Below are 26,162 nucleotides of genomic sequence, written 5' to 3'. Positions count from 1 at the left end.
GGATCCTCCACACCATGACACCACCACCAGCCTGAACCATTGATACAAGGCAGGAGGGATCCTCCACACCATGACACCACCACCACCAGCCTGAACCATTGATACAAGGCAGGATGGATCCCCCACACCATGACACCACCACCACCAGCCTGAACCATTGATACAAGGCAGGATGGATCCCCCACACCATGACACCACCACCAGCCTGAACCATTGATACAAGGCAGGATGGATCCCCCACACCATGACACCACCACCAGCCTGAACCATTGATACAAGGCAGGATGGATCCCCCACACCATGACACCACCACCAGCCTGAACCATTGATACAAGGCAGGATGGATCCCCCACACCATGACACCACCACCAGCCTGAACCATTGATACAAGGCAGGATGGATCCCCCACACCATGACACCACCACCAGCCTGAACCATTGATACAAGGCAGGATGGATCCCCCACACCATGACATCACCAGCCTGAACCGTTGATACAAGGCAGGATGGATCCCTCACACCATGACACCACCACCACCAGCCTGAACCATTGATACAAGGCAGGGTGGATCCCCCACACCATGACACCACCACCACCAGCCTGAACCATTGATACAAGGCAGGATGGATCCCCCACACCATGACACCACCACCACCAGCCTGAACCATTGATACAAGGCAGGGTGGATCCATGCTTTCATGTTGTTTACACCAAATTCTGACCCTACCATCTGAAGGTCGCAGCTGAAATCCAGACTCATTAGACCAGGCAACGTTCTTCCAATCTTCTATCATCCAATTTTGGTGATCCTGTGCGAATTGTAGCCTCCGTTTCTTGTTCTTAGCTGACAGGAGTGGCACCCGGTGTGGTCTTCTGCTGCTGTAGCCCATCTGCTTCAAGGTTGGATGTGTTGTGGGTTCAGAGGTGGTATTCTGCATACCTTGGTTCAGGGCTAAAAATTTCAAGTCCTGAGCTACTAGTCAGTCCTTAAGAGTTTTTTGCGACCAGTTGCCCCACCCAACCCCTACCCTGCCCATTCCCACCCCTAAACACGCCCTCATAAATTATCTCATGAAATTACACTGTTAAATGTTTTATGCAAATCCACCCCCAGGTCAGGAGGGGGGCAGCATCACAGGAGGGGGGCAGCGGGAGAGGTGGGGGGCAGCATCACAGGAGGGAGGCAGTGATTTAGATGGAGGGGCAGCATCATAGGAGGGGGGCAGTGGGAGAGGTGGGGGGCAGCATCATAGGAGGGGGGCAGTGGGAGAGGTGGGGGGCAGCATCATAGGAGGGGGGCAGTGGGAAAGATGGAGGGGCAGCAGGATAGATGGGGGGCAGCGTCACAGGAGGGGGGCAGCGTCCGGGGGGCAGCGTCACAGGAGGGGGCAGCGGGACAGATGGGGGGGCAGCGTCAGGGGGGCAGTGGAACAGCTCTCACATGTCCAGCAGCATCAGTGGAGAGGATCTGGTGGCAGGAGGGATAGCTGGTTGTTGTGGTCAGTGGCAGTCAGTGCCGTGCTGCAGGTGTCACACAGGTGGCAGGACTTGGTGGCCCCAGTGACTCCAGTCCTCTGGTGGGGAGCACCACTGCACTTCCGGCGTATGGCCCTCTGGTGGTCGGTGCAGGAGGCCGTGCCCTCTGCTCCATGGGTTCTCCGAGGAAGGGGGGGTTGGATGTGTGGTGAGGTGGGGGATGTGCCTGCAATGTTCTCCATGGGGCTGTGCAGGACTCCTCTTCTGCTCTGCCTGGACTGTGAACGTGGAGGGATGGGGGAGACTCCGGAGGTCCTGGAACACTGGGCTAGGCTCCACACTTGCCCCTCATGTTATTTCCACTCGTCAAATGTGAGCAAGTGAGTGTAAATTTTGAGGTCTGTTGGTTGTAACGAGTGGTTATTGGAGTTCCTGTTGCCTTTCTATCATCTCCTCTCATTCTCCTCTGACCTCAACCAGGCATTTTCCTCCACACAACTGCCGCTCACTGGATATTTCCTCTTTTTCGGACCATTCTCTGTAATCCCTAGAGATGGTTGTGCAGGAACATCCCAGGAGATCAGCAGTTATAGAAATCCTCAGACCGGCCCGTCTGGCACCAACAACCATAACATGTTCAAAGTCACTTAAATCTCCTTTCTTCCCCATTCTGATGTTTGGTTTGAGCTTCAGAAAGTCGTCTTCACCACGTCTAGATGCCTAAATGCATGGAGTTGCTGCCATGTGATTGGCTGATTATCAATTTGTGTTACCAAGCCATTGAACAGGTGGACCTAATAAAGTGGCCGTTGAGTGTGTTTTTATTTTGCCTTTCCATACGTTAGGGTGACTTCAACAAAATGGCAGCCGTCTGCACACAATCACTGACTCCCTGTTACATAAATATGAAAGGTGGCTTCAGCTCCTGTTCTCCACCTAAAAAGGGCGAAACGCGTCTGAGTTCTCCGCGGCTGGAGGACAGGAAATGAAGCCATCTTTTACGCATCTCATTCACATTTATGTAACAGGGAGATGGAGTCTGTGTGCAGACAGGCGCCATTTTGTTGAAGTCTACTAGAGCGTGACAAGCCGATCTTTCTTGCACCAGTCTATTCACATGCTGATCTAACACAGGGGGCATTGGGGGGCATTGGAGCGGTACTATTGTTTTGGGCTACATATATAAGTAATGTTGAGTATGAAATCAGAACCTCTTTCTGGGTCAGCACACAATACTGAGGCTTTTCACTCAGAATGACAGCCAGAGAACTGGCATTTTCCAGAGGCAGCCACTCCATTCGTCTCACCTGTATGGAGGGGAGAGCAATGGCTGCCTCTTTGTCACCTTCAAGAAGCTCTAATCAAGCAATGTTGACATGAAAGTCGCGACGACCTCCTCCTCCTCCAGTCTCATATTGAGAGGTTGACGCCTGCTGAATGTACACATTAATAAACCCTCAAGAATCACAATCAACAAATAATCCTCACACGGTGTCACGCTCGGCTCCGAGACGGGAAATATTAATAGGTTCTACTAGAAGAACACGAGTTATTTTCCACATGGCAGACTCCACAGAGCTGCTCATTATATGGAGAACCATCAAGGCTTCACGTAGGCGGCACTCTGAGCGGAAGGACATTTTCCTAGGAAGGTTTCTTTATAAATAGCGATGTTCTAGAAAGACAATGAAGCAGACACCGGCCATGGAAGCCTGGAACCCCGAGGTGGTGGAAACAAAGATGGAGTCCCCTGTGTCATGGTGCCAAGGACAGCGTCATGATAGAACCAAGCCCAGACAGAAGCCGGGCCCTCATAGTAAATAGAACGCTGGGAACGAGAAGGTGGGGAAGGAACACCCAAAGAGAAGGGTGGGGAAGGAACACGCTGTACACCCAAAGAGAAGGGTGGGGAAGGAACACGCTGTACACCCAAAGAGAAGGTGGGGAAGGAACACGCTGTACACCCAAAGAGAAGGGTGGGGAAGATACACGCTGTACACCCAAAGAGAAGGGAGGGGAAGGAACACTCTGTACACCCAAAGAGAAGGTGGGGAAGGAACACGCTGTACACCCAAAGAGAAGGGTGGGGAAGGAACACGCTGTACACCCAAGAGAAGGGAGGGGAAGGAACACGCTGTACACCCAAAGAGGAGGTGGGCAAGGAAACCGCTGTACACCCAAAGAGGAGGTGGGCAAGGAAACCGCTGTACACCCAAAGAGAAGGGAGGGGAAGGAACACGCTGTACACCCAAAGAGAAGGGAGGGGAAGGAACACGCTGTACACCCAAAGAGAAGGGAGGGGAAGGAACACGCTGTACACCCAAAGAGAAGGGTGGGGAAGATACACGCTGTACACCCAAAGAGAAGGGTGGGGAAGGAACACGCTGTACACCCAAAGAGAAGGATGAGGAAGGAACACGCTGTACACCCAAAGAGAAGGGTGGGGAAGGAACACGCTGTACACCCAAAGAGAAGGGTGGGGAAGGAACACGCTGTACACCCAAAGAGAAGGGTGGGGAAGGAACACGCTGTACACCCAAAGAGAAGGTGGGGAAGGAACACGCTGTACACCCAAAGAGAAGGTGGGGAAGGAACACGCTGTACACCCAAAGAGAAGGTGGGGAAGGAACACGCTGTACACCCAAAGAGAAGGTGGGGAAGGAACACGCTGTACACCCAAAGAGAAGGGAGGGGAAGGAACACGCTGTACACCCAAAGAGAAGGGTGAGGAAGGAACACGCTGTACACCCAAAGAGAAGGGAGGGGAAGGAACACGCTGTACACCCAAAGAGGAGGTGGGCAAGGAAACCGCTGTACACCCAAAGAGAAGGGAGGGGAAGGAACACGCTGTACACCCAAAGAGAAGGGAGGGGAAGGAACACGCTGTACACCCAAAGAGAAGGGAGGGGAAGGAACACGCTGTACACCCAAAGAGAAGGGTGGGGAAGATACACGCTGTACACCCAAAGAGAAGGATGAGGAAGGAACACGCTGTACACCCAAAGAGAAGGGTGGGGAAGGAACACGCTGTACACCCAAAGAGAAGGGAGGGGAAGGAACACGCTGTACACCCAAAGAGAAGGTGGGGAAGGAACACGCTGTACACCCAAAGAGAAGGGAGGGGAAGGAACACGCTGTACACCCAAAGAGAAGGGTGGGGAAGATACACGCTGTACACCCAAAGAGAAGGGTGGGGAAGGAACACGCTGTACACCCAAAGAGAAGGTGGGCAAGGAACACGCTGTACACCCAAAGAGAAGGTGGGCAAGGAAACCGCTGTACACCCAAAGAGAAGGGAGGGGAAGGAACACGCTGTACACCCAAAGAGAAGGGAGGGGAAGGAACACGCTGTACACCCAAAGAGAAGGGAGGGGAAGGAACACGCTGTACACCCAAAGAGAAGGGTGGGGAAGATACACGCTGTACACCCAAAGAGAAGGGAGGGGAAGGAACACGCTGTACACCCAAAGAGAAGGGTGGGGAAGGAACACGCTGTACACCCAAAGAGAAGGGTGGGGAAGGAACACGCTGTACACCCAAAGAGAAGGTGGGCAAGGAACACGCTGTACACCCAAAGAGAAGGATGAGGAAGGAACACGCTGTACACCCAAAGAGAAGGGTGAGGAAGGAACACGCTGTACACCCAAAGAGAAGGATGAGGAAGGAACACGCTGTACACCCAAAGAGAAGGGAGGGGAAGGAACACGCTGTACACCCAAAGAGAAGGGTGGGGAAGATACACGCTGTACACCCAAAGAGAAGGGAGGGGAAGGAACACGCTGTACACCGAAAGAGAAGGGTGGGGAAGGAACACGCTGTACACCCAAAGAGAAGGATGAGGAAGGAACACGCTGTACACCCAAAGAGAAGGATGAGGAAGGAACACACTGTACACCCAAAGAGAAGGGTGGGGAAGGAACACACTGTACACCCAAAGAGAAGGGTGAGGAAGGAACACGCTGTACACCCAAAGAGAAGGGTGGGGAAGGAACACGCTGTACACCCAAAGAGAAGGTGGGCAAGGAACACGCTGTACACCCAAAGAGAAGGGTGAGGAAGGAACACGCTGTACACCCAAAGAGAAGGATGAGGAAGGAACACGCTGTACACCCAAAGAGAAGGATGAGGAAGGAACACGCTGTACACCCAAAGAGAAGGTGGGGAAGGAACACGCTGTACACCCAAAGAGAAGGGAGGGGAAGGAACACGCTGTACACCCAAAGAGAAGGGTGGGGAAGATACACGCTGTACACCCAAAGAGAAGGGAGGGGAAGGAACACGCTGTACACCCAAAGAGAAGGGTGGGGAAGGAACACGCTGTACACCCAAAGAGAAGGGTGGGGAAGGAAACCGCTGTACACCCAAAGAGAAGGGAGGGGAAAGAACACGCTGTACACCCAAAGAGAAGGGAGGGGAAAGAACACGCTGTACACCCAAAGAGAAGGTGGGCAAGGAACACGCAAAGAGAAGGGAGGGGAAGGAACACGCTGTACACCCAAAGAGAAGGGTGAGGAAGGAACACGCTGTACACCCAAAGAGAAGGATGAGGAAGGAACACGCTGTACACCCAAAGAGAAGGGAGGGGAAAGAACACGCTGTACACCCAAAGAGAAGGGAGGGGAAGGAACACGCTGTACACCCAAAGAGAAGGGTGAGGAAGGAACACGCTGTACACCCAAAGAGAAGGGAGGGGAAGGTACACCCAAAGAGAAGGTGGGGAAGGAACACGCTGTACACCCAAAGAGAAGGGTGGGGAAGATACACGCTTTACACCCAAAGAGAAGGGAGGGGAAGGAACACGCTGTACACCCAAAGAGAAGGGTGGGGAAGGAACACGCTGTACACCCAAAGAGAAGGGTGGGGAAGGAACACGCTGTACACCCAAAGAGAAGGATGAGGAAGGAACACGCTGTACACCCAAAGAGAAGGGTGGGGAAGGAACACACTGTACACCCAAAGAGAAGGATGAGGAAGGAACACGCTGTACACCCAAAGAGAAGGGTGAGGAAGGAACACGCTGTACACCCAAAGAGAAGGGAGGGGAAGGAACACGCTGTACACCCAAAGAGAAGGATGAGGAAGGAACACGCTGTACACCCAAAGAGAAGGGAGGGGAAGGAACACGCTGTACACCCAAAGAGAAGGGTGGGGAAGGAACACGCTGTACACCCAAAGAGAAGGGAGGGGAAGGAACACGCTGTACACCCAAAGAGAAGGGAGGGGAAGGAACACGCTGTACACCCAAAGAGAAGGTGGGGAAGGAACACGCTGTACACCCAAAGAGAAGGGAGGGGAAGGAACACGCTGTACACCCAAAGAGAAGGGTGGGGAAGGAACACGCTGTACACTCAAAGAGAAGGGTGGGGAAGGTACACCCAAAGAGAAGGTGGGGAAGGAACACGCTGTACACCCAAAGAGAAGGGTGAGGAAGGAACACGCTGTACCCAAAGAGAAGGGTGGGGAAGGAACACGCTGTACCCAAAGAGAAGGTGGGGAAGGTACACACTGCACACCAAATGTGATGAATGCTTTACTCCAGTGGTTCCCATCCTTCATTCACTTGGCATACCATTATGGTAAATTGTACCCCCCATGGGGGTGGGAGAGGGGCAGAGTAGGGGGGAGGCTGATGGCACCAAAACATATTTATTAGGTCCCAATTTCACTACAGACATCTGCTCAGACCACAAAAGGCGACCCCATCTTAAGTCCTGGTCAGCCAATCAAGGCGTGGACAGGAGGTGGGGCCCCAACACATCCACACAGTCAGCTAATGAGGCGAGAGCAGGAGGACACCCCAACACATTCAGAGCTCTGTCACACAATTGGGGGGTCTGAGGAATTGGAACTTTCGGTAGATGAGATTGGTTGTACGAGAACTAGACTGATACTATCCCAGTGGGGTATCTGGGTAAAACGGTGGCTACATGGAGGAACTCCCACAGAAACCATGAGATGTGATAGGCTTGTAAAATGGCTGAGAAGGATTCAGGCTCCGGATAAAAACAAATCTCAGAAATATTTTGGCCCTGTTCAGCAGCTAGTATGTGTAAGCCCTGATGAAGGGGGCCAAGTGTGGCCCCTGAAACGCGTTGGGTATTACATTTACTGCATGTTTGGAATAAAACATTTCCACATTTCGGCACTCCAATCTTGTGATCCAACTACTGCAAATGGTCATGGGGCCCAGAAGGCAATCCCTGGTCATCCAATCAGAGAGAGGCCAGGAGGTGACCTCACTATATCCAGAGCACACGCCTATGGTTCCTCCCCCACCACTCCAGGGGACACAATGAAATCCCTGGCCGCACCACCCCTCTCTGCTTGTCCACGGCTGCTCTTCGCCACTCACTGGGGTGCAGGCAGGTCCAGTGTGAGACACACGGCACCCGTGACCAATCAGAGCATGTGGTTCCCTCTCCCCACCCCCAACATGACGAGAGATATGAGCACCAGTGAGGTAGGCTGTCACTGGAGGGTTTGGGACGCCAGCTGGTTAGGTGGACTTGTGGCATTGGCTTGGGATCCTGCGACAGCTGCGGGGGCGGAGCTTTTCTGCTGCTGTTACTGATCTTTTTTAGGTTTCCGGGGGGGGGGGGTACGGAGGGTACATTTAGCCCAGGTTGGGAACTGCTGCCTTGGTGCATATACCAAGTCTCATGTTTAAAGAGAGAACAGCATTATAATAAAAACTGCCCCTTCCTATTGGCCTGTCAGGGAGCCCACCATAGTAATGGGCCAATAGGTGGGGTGTTGGCGGCAAGCTCTGAGACTTCCCGGAGTATCAACTGGAAAGCTGGATCTCTATATCAGCCGACAGCAGCCTCTGTGTCAATGAAGTCTGCAAACAGTATTTGCGGGCTTCATTCATAAATATATTTGTTCTAATATTGCCACAAGTTATGTTGTAGTATTACCTGTGTGCAGAGAAACGACAACAAAATCCTCCCACGAAGTATTACTTCCCGTCTCCCCATCCCCCAGGACAAGACATGAGGGGAAATCCCCCCCAATGAGCACACAGACAGCAACAAATACCGGGGAATATCAGAGAGGAATAGCGACACCTCATCAGGTTTGGGTCTAGAACAGGGGTGGGCAAACTTTTTGACTTGAGGGCTGCAATGGGTTCATATATTGGACCCGGGGGCCGGACCAAGAGTAGATGAATGATGTGTATGTGTCATCCATAGTAAGTATAGTAATATTCCCCCATAGTAAGCATAGTAATTCATCCCCCATATAGTAATTCATCCCCCATAGTAATTCATCCCCCATATAGTAATTCATCCCCCATATAGTAATTCATCCCCCCATATAGTAATTCATCCCCCATATAGTAATTCATCCCCCATAGTAATTCATCCCCCATAGTAATTCATCCCCCATATAGTAATTCATCCCCCATAGTAATTCATCCCCCATAGTAATTCATCCCCCATATAGTAATTCATCCCCCATAGTAATTCATCCCACATAGTAATTCATCCCCCATATAGTAATTCATCCCCCATATAGTAATTCATCCCCCATATAGTAATTCATCCCCTATAGTAATTCATCCCCCCTATAGTAATTCATCCCCCATAGTAATTCATCCCCCATATAGTAATTCATCCCCCATATAGTAATTCATCCCCCATATAGTAATTCATCCCCCATAGTAATTCATCCCACATAGTAATACATCCCCCATATAGTAATTCATCCCCCATATAGTAATTCATCCCCCATATAGTAATTCATCCCCCATAGTAATTCATCCCCCCTATAGTAATTCATCCCCCATATTAATTCATCCCCCATATTAAGCCCCCAAGTCCCCCCTGTGTCAATTCACTTACCTTTGCTCCGCACGTTCCTCTCGCCGTGTTCCCGCGCCGTTCCGGTGTAGCATGAAAATCTGTTTCCTATGAGGATCTGTCCCCCTCGACGTATCTGCGCATGTGCTAGTTTCAGGCATTAGCAGCCGATCGGCGATCTCCGGCACATGCGCAGATACGTTGAGGGGGACAGATCCTCATAGGAGACAGATTTTCATGCTACACCGGTCTTCAGGGCGGACTGTGAGAGGAGCCTAGCGGGAGCCTAGCTGGCCGGATTAAAAGGTCCGCCGGGCCGTAGTTTGCCCATTGCTGGTCTAGAAGTATCTTATATGGCACATGAAGCCCCGATGAAGGACCCCCACCCCGAAGACGTGCGGCTTTGCCATCTTGGATTGTTATGATGGATCAAATGCCGTCCTGCTTCACAATCAATGGCGCGTCACGCTTCTTCTCTCCGATTTCCTGAATTCTATCACAGAACTGGCCATTTATAAACCAAAAGCTGCCTTCTGGAGCCATTGAATCCCATAAGAAACCTTTCTCTGTCTGGCCAATCAGAAGACACCCAGATCCAGGTCCTCCTACGACAGATGGATACAGAGGGTCTGACCCCTCCCAATTCTTTTTAAAAATAGTTCAAAAATATGTTCCCCCAACATCCCCTCCCCCAGCTCTGTGCCGGCTGTCCCATGTACTGGTATGAAGAAGTCTCATCTTCTCTTTGTATTTCTTCCTTTCTATGAAATCCTCGCTGTTCCTGCCAGTCACTCTGCTTTCCTACTACTGACCACACTGGGCATGACAGCACAGTGTGGTCAGTTCTCTAGCTGTTCTGGGAACTCATCCTGCTCTTCTCCAATGATTAGACTTGTCCTGACACCCCCTGGCACAGCCATTCATTTGGAAGATTGTGTGCTGCTGTTTCTCCTCCCCTAGCTCTCTGAGCTCCTTAGGCAGCTGAAAACAGAGGTCATGTGATCACTTATAAAAAAGGGGGAAAAAGGTGTTTAGAATGATTTTATATCTATATACACAAATGTTTTATCTTTCATTTCTGTTTTACACTGAATGGGTTGTTCTAGGTGAGGGTCACATAGACTTGAAGACGTCCAAACAAAAATAAAACAAGAAACGTACATGGAATATCTGATTAGATATTTTGGAGGCGGTGCCGAAATCCCACGCGATGATGGTGCGGTCAGCAGAATCTCGGCTCACGGAGTCTGTCGTACTAAGAAATTCATTCCCACCGGAGAGGAAGAGGACATCAAAGTGTTGCTGCACAGAAGCTCTATAGACATGGATCACCTGAAAGACGAAGATTTCATTGTTAGCTGCCGTTCTGTACAGTGACACCCCATCCCCCGTGTGGGGTTCCAATTCATCCCAAATGGGTTCCGGTAGGGTTGAGGTCAGGACTCTGGAATAGAAAAGGCTCTTCACCAAACTGATGCCACAGAAGAGCACAATTGTCCACAATGTCTTTGTATGATGAAGTATTAGCAGGACCCTTCACTGGGGACACCGGAATCTAATCATCTGGAAGGGCGTTCACAGACTTTGGCCCATATAGTGTGTCCCATCATGAGCCTGCAAGGAGAGGATTGCTGTTGGGTGAGAAGACCTGGATCACCAATGGTGTTCTAATTCACCCAAAGGTGTCCAGTAGGCAGGGGCGGACTGACAACTCACGGGGCCCCCGGGCAATAGGGGATCATGGGGCCCCTGGGCAATAGGGGATCATGGGGCCTGTGTCCTTGCCCAAACTCAAAAAAGCCTATGAAAAAGGTACCAGGGGCATCTCATGGGGCCCCCTACTGAGCCCGGGCCATCGGGCAGTACCCGAGTTTCCAAATGGTCAGTCCGCCCATCAGTAAGGTTGAGGTCAGGGCACTGTGCAGGACACTCGAGTTTCCCCACACTTCACACCTATATGAGCTTGGTGGACATCCCATTCCAAAACCATGGCCATTAATATGGAGTTACCACCCCCCCATGGCCATTAAAATGGAGTTACCACCCCCTCATGGCCATTAAAATGGAGTTACCACCCCCCCATGGCCATTAAAATGGAGTTACCACCCCCCCATGGCCATTAAAATGGAGTTGCCCTCTTTGTGGCTACCACTACCTCCACTCTTCTGAGAAGGCTTTCTATGAGATTTTGGAGGGTGTCTGTGGGAATTTGTGTCCATTTCTGAGGTCAGGTACTGGTGTGGACAAGACTTGGCCCACATGCTGGGCACCAAAACCAAGACCTGGCTTTCAATTGACATTTCAATTCAAGCCAAGGGTGTTCAGCAGGGTTGAGGTCAGGGTTCTGTGCAGGACACTCCAGTTAATCCACACCAAACTGGTCATCCACGTCTTTATGGAGCTGGCTTTGTACACAGGGGAGAGTCATGGGGGAACAGAAAAGGGTCTTCACCAAACTGGTCATCCATGCCTTTATGGAGATGGCTTTGTACACAGGGGACAGTCATGGGGGGACAGAAAAGGGTCTTCACCAAACTGGTCATCCATGTCTTTATGGAGCCGGCTTTGTACACAGGGGAGAGTCATGGGGGACAGAAAAGGGTCTTCACCAAACTGGTCATCCATGTCTTTATGGAGCTGGCTTTGTACACGGGGGAGAGTCATGGGGGAACAGAAAAGGGTCTTCACCAAACTGGTCATCCATGTCTTTATGGAGCTGGCTTTGTACACAGGGGACAGTCATGGGGGAACAGAAAAGGGTCTTCACCAAACTGGTCATCCATGTCTTTATGGAGCTGGCTTTGTACATAGGGGACAGTCATGGGCGACAGAAAAGGGTCTTCACCAAACTGGTCATCCATGCCTTTATGGAGCTGGCTTTGTACACAGGGGAGAGTCATGGGGGAACAGAAAAGGGTCTTCACCAAACTGGTCATCCATGTCTTTATGGAGCTGGCTTTGTACACAGGGGACAGTCATGGGGGAACAGAAAAGGGTCTTCACCAAACTGGTCCTCCATGTCTTTATGGAGCTGGCTTTGTACACAGGGGAGAGTCATGGGGGAACAGAAAAGGGTCTTCACCAAACTGGGTATCCGTGTCTTTATGGAGCTGGCTTTGTACACGGGGGACAGAAAAGAGTCTTCACCAAACTGGTCATCCATGTCTTTATGGAGCTGGCTTTGTACACAGGGGACAGTCATGGGGGAACAGAAAAGGGTCTTCACCAAACTGGTCATCCATGTCTTTATGGAGCTGGCTTTGTACACAGGGGACAGTCATGGGGGGAACAGAAAAGGGTCTTCACCAAACTGGTCATCCATGTCTTTATGGAGCTGGCTTTGTACACAGGGGACAGTCATGGGGGGACAGAAAAGGGTCTTCACCAAACTGGGTATCCGTGTCTTTATGGAGCTGGCTTTGTACACGGGGGACAGAAAAGAGTCTTCACCAAACTGGTCATCCATGTCTTTATGGAGCCGGCTTTGTACACAGGGGACAGTCATGGGGGAACAGAAAAGGGTCTTCACCAAACTGGTCATCCACGTCTTTATGGAGCTGGCTTTGTACACAGGGGACAGTCATGGGGGGAACAGAAAAGGGTCTTCACCAAACTGGTCATCCATGTCTTTATGGAGCCGGCTTTGTACACAGGGGAGAGTCATGGGGGACAGAAAAGGGTCTTCACCAAACTGGTCATCCATGTCTTTATGGAGCTGGCTTTGTACACAGGGGACAGTCATGGGGGAACAGAAAAGGGTCTTCACCAAACTGGTCATCCATGTCTTTATGGAGCTGGCTTTCTACATGGGGGACAGTCATGGGGGAACAGAAAAGGGTCTTCACCAAACTGGTCATCCATGTCTTTATGGAGCTGACTTTGTACACAGGGGACAGTCATGGGGGAACAGAAAAGGGTCTTCACCAAAATATTGCCACACGGCTGGAAGAGCCCAATTGTCTCCAGTCATTGTATGATGGAGGATTACCAGGACCCTTCACTGGAGACGATGAATCTGGAGGGGGATTCACATACTTTATTACATTATATATAATATCTAGTTATTTATGTTTCAACCTTTACGATCACATTGTGCAGTTCCTCAGCAGTGATGAAGAGAAATGACTCCTCTGGGGCTGTGTGCAAACTGTCCGCACAGTACATTCAACCCGCAAGTAAATGGATGACACTAATAAGCACTTTAGGACCGAGCAACCGTCTACCCGTTCCTGGGGACCATTACTGCTCATCGCTTTCATCGCTTTCATCCAGAGGCAATTAAATGCTATGATATTTCCGGGAGTGACAGTTGGACTTCTGTCCAGGGAGGCAATAAAGGAGCCGGAGAAAAAAAACAAACAGCCATGTGACAGAGTTCTGGCCAGGACTGCGCTCAGTCCTCGCTACTTACACCTCCTGTCCAGCAGCAACCAAATCACAACCACCGTGGCCTGAGACCAAACAAAGCACATATCTGTCACTAGATAAAGGGGACCTGTCACTAACCTGAGCTATTCAAACTAAATGTGTATGAGAAAAAAACAGAACCACAAAACATCCTGCAGGCAGTCCCTAAAATAGAATGTCCCGTGTCTCCTACCCCCCCTCCGTTCCCTGTAATAGAAGAGGTATTACACCCCCCTCTCCGGTGTCCCGTGTCTCCTACCCCTCCCCTCCTCCCCTCCGTTCCCTGTAATAGAAGAGGTAATATACCCCCCTCCGGTGTCCCGTGTCTCCTACCCCCCCCTCCTCCCCTCCATTCCCTGTAATAGAAGAGGTATTATACCCCCCTCTCCGGTGTCCCGTGTCTCCTACCCCCCCTCCGTTCCCTGTAATAGAAGAAGTATTATACCCCCCCCCCTCCGGTGTCCCGTGTCTCCTACCCCCCCTCCGTTCCCTGTAATAGAAGAGGTATTATACCCCCCTCTCCGGTGTCCCGTGTCCCTCCCCCCCCATTCCCTGTAATAGAAGAGGTATTATCCCCCCCTCTCCGGTGTCCCGTGTCCCCTACCTCCCCTCCGTTCCCTGTAATAGAAGAGGTATTATCCCCCCCTCTCCGGTGTCCCGTGTCTCCTACCCCCCCTCCGTTCCCTGTAATAGAAGAGGTATTATCCCCCCCTCTCCGGTGTCCCGTGTCTCCTACCTCCCCTCCGTTCCCTGTAATAGAAGAGGTATTATACCCCCCTCTCCGGTGTCCTCCCCCAGGGGGCCCAATATCCACGTATACACATAGGATCCATTCACATTTCATTGTGGGGCAGAAAATCAGAGATGATCCTTTTTTTTTGGGGGGTACCAATTATTAGAGTCCTGTTCCTGAGCTCTGCTGTACCATAGCACTGTTCCTGAGCTCTGCTGTACCCCAGCACTGTGACTGAGCTCTGCTGTACCCCAGCACTGTGACTGAGCTCTGCTGTACCCCAGCACTGTGACTGAGCTCTGCTGTACCCCAGCACTGTGACTGAGCCCTGCTGTAGCCCAGCACTGTGGTTGGGCTCTGCTGTACCCCGGTGACTGGGCTCTCCTGTACCCCGGTGACTGGGCTCTCCTGTACCCCGGTGACTGGGCTCTCCTGTACCCCAGCACTGTGGTTGGGCTCTGCTGTACCCCAGCACTGTGGTTGGGCTCTGCTGTACCCCGGTGACTGGGCTCTCCTGTACCCCGGTGACTGGGCTCTCCTGTACCCCGGTGACTGGGCTCTCCTGTACCCCGGTGACTGGGCTCTCCTGTACCCCGGTGACTGGGCTCTCCTGTACCCCAGCACTGTGGTTGGGCTCTGCTGTACCCCGGTGACTGGGCTCTCCTGTACCCCGGTGACTGGGCTCTCCTGTACCCCAGTGACTGGGCTCTCCTGTACCCCGGTGACTGGGCTCTCCTGTACCCCAGTGCCTGGGCCCTGCTGTACCCCGGTGACTGGGCTCTCCTGTACCGCGGTGACTGGGCTCTCCTGTACCGCGGTGACTGGGCTCTCCTGTACCCCGGTGACTGGGCTCTCCTGTACCCCGGTGACTGGGCCCTGCTGTACCCCGGTGACTGGGCTCTCCTGTACCCCGGTGACTGGGCTCTCCTGTACCCCAGTGACTGGGCCCTGCTGTACCCCGGTGACTGGGCTCTCCTGTACCCCGGTGACTGGGCTCTCCTGTACCCCGGTGACTGGGCTCTCCTGCTCCTCTTCTGGTTGGAGAATCTGTCCCAGTGTCCTACTTCCAGTAACAAGCCGAGTCCTCTAATGTGGAGATGGGGGAAGGACAGCGCTCGGCTCGGCTCGGCTCGGAGCTATAATTAGATTCGGAACAATTGCTCTGCAAGTAGCTTCGTGTCAACAAATAATGAAAGCGTCCGTCTATTGATCCCGCAGTAATTGGAGGTCGCTGGTTCTGTCTACAAAGAGGCCGCTTTATCAGTACGGAGCTCATGAAGGTCACAAGTCCCGGCTACTATTATTGGCCGTCTCTAGAACTTCAGGGGTCATCAGCCTTCTGACACCACCACAGAGTAACTTCCAGCGCCGTTCTGGGGGGATTTTCTACAATTCGCCTTCATCACGGGAACAACAAAAATCTTCTGGAGAAATCCATGACGACCAGGAGTGCCGAGGCTCCGAAACGGAGATCCAAATATGGGAGCCGCCCTTTCACCAGGTCTGCAACCCTCAACTCAGGTCCTTTGCCTAAAAAGCAGCAAGTGGACTGGATGGACGGCCTCTTCCCGCTCACTGGATGGACGGCCTCGTCTCGATTACTGGATGGACGGCCTCTTCCCGCTCACTGCATGGACGGCCTCTTCCCGCTCACTGGATGGACGGCCTCTTCCCGCTCACTGCATGGACGGCCTCTTCCCGCTCACTGGATGGACGGCCTCTTCCCGCTCACTGGATGGACGGCCTCTTCCCGCTCACTGGATGGACGGCCTCTTCCCGCTCACTGGATGGACGGCCTCTTCCCGCTCACTGGATGGACGGCCTCTTCCCGCTCACTGGATGGACGGCCTCTTCCCGCTCACTGGATGGACGGCCTCTTCCCGCTCACTGGATGGACGGCCTCTTCCCGCTCACTGGATGGACGGCCTCTTCCCGCTCACTGGATGGACGGCCTCTTCCCGCTCACTGGATGGATGGCCTCTTCCCGCTCACTGGATGGACGGCCTCTTCCCGCTCACTGCATGGACGGCCTCTTCCCGCTCACTGGATGGACGGCCTCTTCCCGCTCACTGGATGGACGGCCTCTTCCCGCTCACTGGATGGACGGCCTCTTCCCGCTCACTGCATGGACGGCCTCTTCCCGCTCACTGGATGGACGGCCTCTTCCCGCTCACTGGATGGACGGCCTCTTCCCGCTCACTGGATGGACGGCCTCTTCCCGCTCACTGGATGGACGGCCTCTTCCCGCTCACTGGATGGACGGCCTCTTCCCGCTCACTGCATGGACGGCCTCTTCCTGCTCACTGGATGGACGGCCTCTTCCCGCTCACTGGATGGACGGCCTCGTCTCGATTACTGGATGGACGGCCTCTTCCCGCTCACTGGATGGACGGCCTCTTCCCGCTCACTGGATGGACGGCCTCTTCCCGCTTACTGGATGGACGGCCTCTTCCCGCTCACTGGATGGACGGCCTCTTCCCGCTCACTGGATGGACGGCCTCTTCCCGCTCACTGGATGGACGGCCTCTTCCCGCTTACTGGATGGACGGCCTCTTCCCGCTCACTGGATGGACGGCCTCTTCCCGCTCACTGGATGGACGGCCTCTTCCCGCTCACTGGATGGACGGCCTCTTCCCGCTCACTGGATGGACGGCCTCTTCCCGCTCACTGGATGGACGGCCTCTTCCCGCTCACTGGATGGACGGCCTCTTCCCGCTCACTGGATGGACGGCCTCTTCCCGCTCACTGGATGGACGGCCTCTTCCCGCTCACTGGATGGACGGCCTCTTCCCGCTCACTGGATGGACGGCCTCTTCCCGCTCACTGGATGGACGGCCTCTTCCCGCTCACTGGATGGACAGCCTCTTCCCGGTGGAGGGGCGGGGTGGAAGGTGGGGGCACGATGTGGAAGGGGGGGGCGATGTGGAAGGGGGGGGGGAGCGATGTGGAAGGGGGGGGGGCGATGTGGAAGGCACAGATGGGCGGGGTGGAAGGCGGGGGCGTGATGTGGAAGGGCGATGTGGAAGGCACAGATGGGAGGGGTGGAGGGCGGGGGCGTGATGTGGAAGGCACAGATGGGCGGGGTGGAAGGCGGGGGCACGATGTGGAAGGGGGGGGGCGATGTGGAAGGCACAGATGGGCGGGGTGGAAGGCGGGGGCGTGATGTGGAAGGCACAGATGGGCGGGGTGGAAGGTGGGGGCACGATGTGGAAGGGGGGGGCGATGTGGAAGGCACAGATGGGCGGGGTGGAAGGGGGGGGTGTGATGTGGAAGGCACAGATGGGCGGGGTGGAAGCGGGGGGGCGTGATGAGGAAGGGGGGGTGATGTGGAAGGCAGAGATAGGCGGGGTGGAAGGGGGGGGGCGTGATGAGGAAGGGGGGGGTGATGTGGAAGGCAGAGATGGGCGGGGTGGAAGGGGGGGGCGTGATGAGGAAGGCAGAGATGGGCGGGCAGAGTCGGTTCCCGTGGCGGTTCCTGACCTCTATACCACAATCAGTGGATTTTGATGGCAGACGTAATTACTGCAGCAGATGGAAATAATGAGGTCAGACAATCGGAGGCTCGGGGGGGGTGGGGGGACCGGAGGCTGGGGGGGGGGGGGCGGAGGCTGCTTCTAGGAACAATGGCCTCCCGTGATTTACCCCCGGCTGAATATTACTCGCTAACGGGCCCTAATGTGCACAAATGGTTGCCATGGAAACTAAGGATCTGCTACTTGGCTTAGTAAACCATTATCCTGTTATTGCCGCTTAAATTCTCCGTATTGTATGATAAACCGACAGCGAGCACCTTTACCGCCCCCCACCCCGCTAACACGCACAGCCCAGAGCGTACAATGTGTTCCTATGGAGAGGGGGCGCTCATTATCACCTTCTGGGCTGGAGAACACAATGCCCCCCGAACTTGTTTAGGGGGGTCTGCTGGATACAAAGTATATACAGTGCTGTGCAAAAGTCTTAGGCGGGGGGGAGGTCGGGAACAAGGAGGCCAACTTATCAATTAACAAGATGGAAGCAAATGAAGAGAAACCCATTATTTGGGGTGACCCCCCCATATCCTCTGAGCAGTAATGGGGTGACCCACCGCACCTCCGCCTTCCACCTCACCCCCCCCCACCTTCCACCTCACCCCCGCCTTCCACCTCACCCCCCGCCTTCCACCTCACCCCCGCCTTCCACCTCACCCCGCCTTCCACATCACCCCCGCCTTCCACATCACCCCCCGCCTTCCACATCACCCCCCGCCTTCCACATCAACCGCCGCCTCACCGGAAGGAATGTGACAGCCCACTACAATATAATATGCGGCCCCCGCTGGGGTCAGAGGTACAGACTGAGGAGTCACTGGAGGTCACCTATGGTCTTCCCCATAAAGCCCCCATGGAGTCTCCAGGTGGGCATCTTGCCCGGGTCTCAGCAACCAATGATGTGCATTCTCAGGAGGAACTTCCTCCATCCGGACCTGCACTGCCTCCACTATGAGGGATTCCACTGTATGCAGAATGGAAGTTCTAACACCCGGCCTTTAGCACAGCACTGAGAGCGACCCAGCCGCAGACTAGTGTAGGGTGCTGAGTACACTGTCAGAGTGACCCTTCCAGGTATTTATTACCCCTCCCAGAGATCACAGGACTCCCCCTGACAAGGCCTTCATCTACTTCTCTCTCCAGAAGGATGGCGCCATCTTTGTTCAGGTGTCATCCAGGGTCACCACCTACTTCCTGGACTGAGAGAAGTCATAACTTCATATTTCTTTTGGGTCATTAGGTAATGAAGCGCGGATAGAGATGACGTTCCCAGGACCCCACCCTGAAAACACGCCAAAATCGATTTCTATCCCGGCCGGCTCCCTCTAAAGACGATCGCTCTCCATCAGTCAGGAAGAATCTCTACGAGAACGAGATGAGAAGATGACAAGAGGTTCTGCAACCGTCTGTTGGGCAGTTACCACGGTAACACCAGTAATAAAAGATTTACTGATCTGCAGAACTACTAAGTTGTAAACTTTTCTCTCTCCACATCAAAAGATGAAAACGAAGGCAGACGACCTACCTGGAGGAAGGACAGACCGATCCCTTCTGCACCTATTAGGACCCATTCACACCATCGCATGGCAGTAATATGCAGAGAACTCTGAATTGCACCACAACACACAGTATAGTGCCGTACAAGGGGACACACTAAGGTACGTTGTGCTGCACTGCCGAAAAATGCAGCATGCACAGTTGTTGTCCATTTGGGTGGCGAAGTGCTGGATTCTACACTTGATGAAGGGTCAGAATCAATGAAATGATTGCTAAGGTGTGGCAGCTCTCTGCTTCCTGGTGGAGTCCTGGCGGGGCCCCTGGAGGAGTCAGCTGATAGTGAGAGAAAGCCAACACGTTCCGGGGTTCTGTACAAATCACAAGGTGTCTGCTGTCTTGTGCAGGAGGAGTCTGGATGGGGGGGGAGGAGTAAATCATCAATCAAATGGCTGGTGTCATAACTGATCACATGTCAGCATCATGGCAGTTGAAGATCAAAGAGAGGCCAAGATGGCAGCTTCCTTAACTGAAAAGGAGAGGAGGGTTTAGTTCCCCATCCAGATTCTCCTCGGATCATAGAGAAGTCCAGCCCTGGTGAAGACAGATTTGTGCAGAGACAATAAAATGCAATGGATGTCGACTATTGATAGGAACTTTTAGGATGACAAGAAAAAAATTCTGTCTGGATCGATCCCTACAACCTGATGCTCTTATCCTTGCGGTCTCTCCAACTAACAGGAGATCTCAGAAGATGGGACCAGATTCAGCCTTGGGGGAACCTGCTAAAATATGGATTTATAGTCAATGGATTATGTCTCAGATTGAATTATACAGAAGAACGATTGGAGGAAACTAACAGGAACAGGTCCTCCAGGCCCAACACCAACACAGCTTCAAAGGGCAACAGGTCCTCCAGGCCCAACACCACAACAGCTTCAAAGAGCAACAGGTCCTCCAGACCCAACACCACAACAGCTTCAAAGAGCAACAGGTCCTCCAGACCAAACACCAAAACAGCTTCAAAGAGCAACAGGTCCTCCAGACCCAACACCAAAACAGCTTCAAAGGGCAACAGGTCCTCCAGACCAAACACCAAAACAGCTTCACAGGACAACAGGTCCTCCAGACCCAACACCAAAACAGCTTCAAAGGGCAACAGGTCCTTCAGACCCAACACCACAACAGCTTCAAAGAGCAACAGGTCCTCCAGACCAAACACCACAACAGCTTCAAAGAGCAACAGGTCCTCCAGACCAAACACCACAACAGCTTCAAAGAGCAACAGGTCCTCCAGACCAAACACCAAAACAGCTTCACAGGGTAACAGGTCCTCCAGACCCAACACCAAAACAGCTTCACAGGACAACAGGTCCTCCAGACCCAACACCAAAACAGCTTCACAGGACAACAGGTCCTCCAGACCCAACACCAAAACAGCTTCACAGGACAACAGGTCCTCCAGACCCAACACCAAAAACAGCTTCAAAGAGCAACAGGTCCTCCAGACCAAACACCACAACAGCTTCAAAGGGCAACAGGTCCTTCAGACCAAACACCAAAACAGCTTCACAGGGTAACAGATCCTCCAGACCCAACACCACAACAGCTTCACAGGACAACAGGTCCTCCAGACCCAACACCAAAACAGCTTCAAAGGGCAACAGGTCCTCCAGACCAAACACCACAACAGCTTCAAAGGGCAACAGGTCCTTCAGACCCAGCACCAAAACAACTTCACAGGACAACAGGTCCTTCAGACCCAACACCACAACAGCTTCACAGGACAACAGGTCCTCCAGACCCAACACAACAGCTTCAAAGGGCAACAGGTCCTCCAGACCAAACACCCAAACAGCTTCAAAGGGCAACAGGTCCTCCAGACCCAAAACCACAACAGCTTCAAAGGGCAACAGGTCCTCCAGACCAAACACCCAAACAGCTTCAAAGGGCAACAGGTCCTCCAGACCCAAAACCACAACAGCTTCAAAGGGCAACAGGTCCTCCAGACCCAAAACCACAACAGCTTCAAAGGGCAACAGGTCCTCCAGACCCAACACCACAACAGCTTCACAGGACACAATCTCCAAGGAAAACGTAACAATGGTCAAAGTAAGCAAGGGTCACTTTTATCTTTTAATGGACTAATACATAAGGGGGGATATGATCTCCATGTATAATACATAAGGGGGGATATGATCTCCATGTATAATACATAAGGGGGGATATGATCTCCATGTATAATACATAAGGGGGGATATGATCTCCATGTATAATACATAAGGGGGGATATGATCTCCATGTATAATACATAAGGGGGGATATGATCTCCATGTATAATACATAAGGGGGGATATGATCTCCATGTATAATACATAAGGGGGGATATGATCTCCATGTATAATACATAAGGGGGGATATGATCTCCATGTATAATACATAAGGGGGATATGATCTCCATGTATAATACATAAGGGGGATATGATCTCCATGTATAATACATAAGGGGGGATATGATCTCCATGTATAATACATAAGGGGGGGGATATGATCACCATGTATAATACATAAGGGGGGATATGATCTCCATGTATAATACATAAGGGGGGATATGATCTCCATGTATAATACATAAGGGGGGATATGATCACCATGTATAATATATAAGGGGGGGATATGATCTCCATGTATAATACATAAGGGGGGATATGATCTCCATGTATAATACATAAGGGGGGGGATATGATCACCATGTATAATACATAAGGGGGGATATGATCTCCATGTATAATACATAAGGGGGGGATATGATCTCCATGTATAATACATAAGGGGGGGATATGATCTCCATGTATAATACATAAGGGGGGGATATGATCTCCATGTATAATACATAAGGGGGGATATGATCTCCATGTATAATACATAAGGGGGGATATGATCTCCATGTATAATACATAAGAGGGGATATGATCTCCATGTATAATACATAAGGGGGGATATGATCTCCATGTATAATACATAAGGGGGGGATATGATCTCCATGTATAATACATAAGGGGGGGGATATGATTTCCATGTATAATACATAAGGGGGGATATGATCTCCATGTATAATACATAAGGGGGGGATATGATCTCCATGTATAATACATAAGGGGGGGATATGATCTCCATGTATAATACATAAGGGGGGGATATGATCTCCATGTATAATACATAAGGGGGGATATGATCTCCATGTATAATACATAAGGGGGGATATGATCTCCATGTATAATACATAAGGGGGATATGATCTCCATGTATAATACATAAGGGGGGATATGATCTCCATGAATAATACATAAGGGGGGATATGATCTCCATGTATAATACATAAGGGGGATATGATCTCCATGTATAATACATAAGGGGGGATATGATCTCCATGTATAATACATAAGGGGGGATATGATCTCCATGTATAATACATAAGGGGGGGATATGATCTCCATGTATAATACATAAGGGGGGGATATGATCTCCATGTATAATACATAAGGGGGGATATGATCTCCATGTATAATACATAAGGGGGGATATGATCTCCATGTATAATACATAAGGGGGATATGATCTCCATGTATAATACATAAGGGGGGATATGATCTCCATGTATAATACATAAGGGGGGGATATGATCTCCATGTATAATACATAAGGGGGGATATGATCTCCATGTATAATACATAAGGGGGGATATGATCTCCATGTATAATACATAAGGGGGATATGATCACCATGTATAATACATAAGGGGGATATGATCTCCATGTATAATACATAAGGGGGGGATATGATCTCCATGTATAATACATAAGGGGGATATGATCTCCATGTATAATACATAAGGGGGGGATATGATCTCCATGTATAATACATAAGGGGGGGGGGATATGATCTCCATGTATAATACATAAGGGGGGATATGATCTCCATGTATAATACATAAGGGGGGGATATGATCTCCATGTATAATACATAAGGGGGATATGATCTCCATGTATAATACATAAGGGGGGGATATGATCTCCATGTATAATACATAAGGGGGGGATATGATCTCCATGTATAATACATAAGGGGGGATATGATCTCCATGTATAATACATAAGGGGGGATATGATCTCCATATATAATACATAAGGGGGGATATGATCTCCATGTATAATACATAAGGGGGGAGATATGATCACCATGTATAATACATAAGGGGGGAGATATGATCTCCATGTATAATACATAAGGGGGGGGATATGATCTCCATGTATAATACATAAGGGGGGATATGATCTCCATGTATAATACATAAGGGGGGATATGATCTCCATGTATAATACATCAGTGGTTCATATAGTGAACTCGGTGTAGTTATCCCCCCTGAGGTCATCACAGAGGACAAGGGGGCGCTCTTTACGTTTTGAGGTAAAGAAATGTCATCTCCAAACACGGAAAGGTTTCTTCACAGTAAGAGCTGAGAATGTGGAATAGACTCCCTCCAGAGTTGGGTGTGGCCAGCTCAGTGGGTTGCTGTAGGAAAGTCCTGGATTCTTTCTTGGATACACAGAATATAACTGGATATAACATTTATAGGGAAAGGTGATCCCGGGAATATCCGATTATTGATCCCGGGAATATCCGATTATTGATCCCGGGAATATCCGATTATTGATCCCAGGAATATCCGATTGCCTCTCGGGGGATCAGGAAGGAATGTTTCCCCTGCAGGAGGAGATCGGATCGTGGTTTGCTGGGTTTCTGCCTTCCTCTGGATCCACTGTGGGTGGAGGATTATAACTTGTTTTATGGTTGAACTGGATGGACTTTTGTCTTTTTTCAGCCAGACTAACTATGGAACTATGTAACTATGTAATTATGGAACTAGGGAACTATGTAACTATGGAACTATGGAACTAGGGAACTATGTAACTATGTAACTATGGAACTAGGGAACTATGTAACTATGTAACTATGGAACTAGGGAACTATGGAACTATGTAAGTATGTAACTATGTAACTATGTAAGTATGTAACTATGGAACTATGGAACTAGGGAACTAGGGAACTATGTAACTATGGAACTATGGAACTATGTAAGTATGTAACTATGGAACTATGTAACTATGGAACTATGGAACTAGGGAACTAGGGAACTATGTAACTATGGAACTATGGAACTATGGAACTATGTAAGTATGGAACTGGGAACTATGGAACTATGGAACTATGGAACTAGGGAACTATGTAACTATGTAACTATGTAACTATGTAACTATGGAACTATGTAACTATGGAACTATGTAACTAGGGAACTATGTAACTATGGAACTAGGGAACTGTGTCAGGTAACACCACTAAGCCCACCTTTGGGATATGTAATTCCTCCGGCTGATTTTGGATGAAATGGACAGAAGAGTGAGAGACCTGCAAGTCATTTATGGGAATGTCTGTGTCAGTGTGGGTGGAGCCTCAGTGTGGGTGGAGCCTCAGTGTGGGTGGAGCCTCAGTGTGGGTGGAGCCTCAGTGTGGGTGGAGCCTCAGTGTGGGGAAGACCTTTCCAAGTATAATGTGATTTCCATACCAGGCAGAATATTTGGGGGGGGGTTCCCCTCCAGCAAAGGTAGGTACTCAGCCCAGGTCAATCATTCCATCGTTTCTCTTTACTCCCCAATTGGTCATTTTTGTTGAATGTTTTATTTCACATGAAAAGCTGAAGATTTGGGGAATTGTGAAATGATATATATACTGTATACCCCCCCCGCCCCGCCCCCGCCTACCTTGCTCATCCTCACATCCCACGCCTTTACGGCGGGCGAGAACCCCCCACATATAAACAGATTGGGGTCATTTGGGTGAAACTTGAGGGTTCCAATCCTCCATTCATTATTCGCTCTCAGAAGGTCTTTACCTAAAGAAAGGAAAACAATCGTCTGGTAAGTCCAGCGTCACAAATCACCGATCGATTCCCCCCCCCCCCGTAATGAGCACATTGTGTGACACGGGGGAGGGGGGGACCAATCAGCGGCACATTGTAACCATTCTCCTGACACGTGTGAGCGCATTCCTTTAATTTCCCCACGGAAAATTACATTGAGATATTAAGGTGGGGGAGGGGCCGCGGTTGCCATGGTGATGCGCTCAGAGATATAATTATGTGCGCAATTATTACCGCCAGTTAGACACAAAATTTTATTAACAAAACCTTCAGCAAAACTCTGACAGCCGGGAGGGAAATCATCGTCTCTGCGTCACCCACCGCGGGCCAATCTCTGCGATAATCACAGATTCCTGCGCAATGACACGCTGTGATGTCATCGCCATCATCATCCGCTGCATGAGGGCGCAGAACCCACAGCACACGTCATACAGAGGGGTGTGAGGGATGGATGGATGGATGGATGGGGGGATGGGGGGATGGATGGAGGGAGGGAGGGATGGGGGGATGGAGGGATGGAGGGGGGGAGGGAGGGATGGGGGGATGGATGGAGGGATGGATGGAGGGAGGGAGGGAGGGATGGGGGGAGGGAGGGAGAGGGAGAGAGAGAGAGGGAGAGGGATGGAGGGAGGGATGGAGGGGATGGAGGGAGGGAGGGATGGGGGGATGGATGGATGGAGGGAGGGATGGATGGATGGAGAGAGGGAGGGATGGAGGGAGGGATGGAGGGGATGGAGGGGGGGAGG

General features: G+C 51.3%; 1 protein-coding gene across 1 annotated transcript in view; it reads right to left on the bottom strand.

Moving 5' to 3' along the window:
* Positions 1-25,389, bottom strand: part of WDR25 (WD repeat domain 25) — a gene marked incomplete at its 5' end in the record, with an annotated part of 41,924 nt that extends 16,535 nt beyond the window's left edge. Inside the window, 2 exons of the mRNA XM_089667476.1 lie at positions 10,440-10,610; positions 25,259-25,389. Of these exons, the coding sequence (XP_089523602.1) occupies positions 10,440-10,610; positions 25,259-25,389 (302 nt within the window). The remainder of the gene's footprint in view (positions 1-10,439; positions 10,611-25,258) is intronic.
* Positions 25,390-26,162: the final 773 nt, after the last annotated feature.

The sequence above is a fragment of the Staurois parvus genome, unplaced genomic scaffold (assembly GCF_062004578.1).
Source record: "Staurois parvus isolate SC_StPar_1 unplaced genomic scaffold, SC_StPar_1.0 ptg003275l, whole genome shotgun sequence".
In the NCBI taxonomy this organism is placed as follows: domain Eukaryota; kingdom Metazoa; phylum Chordata; class Amphibia; order Anura; family Ranidae; genus Staurois; species Staurois parvus.
The sequence above is the reverse complement of the archived record's forward strand: the minus strand, read 5'-3'. Positions and strand labels throughout refer to the sequence as shown.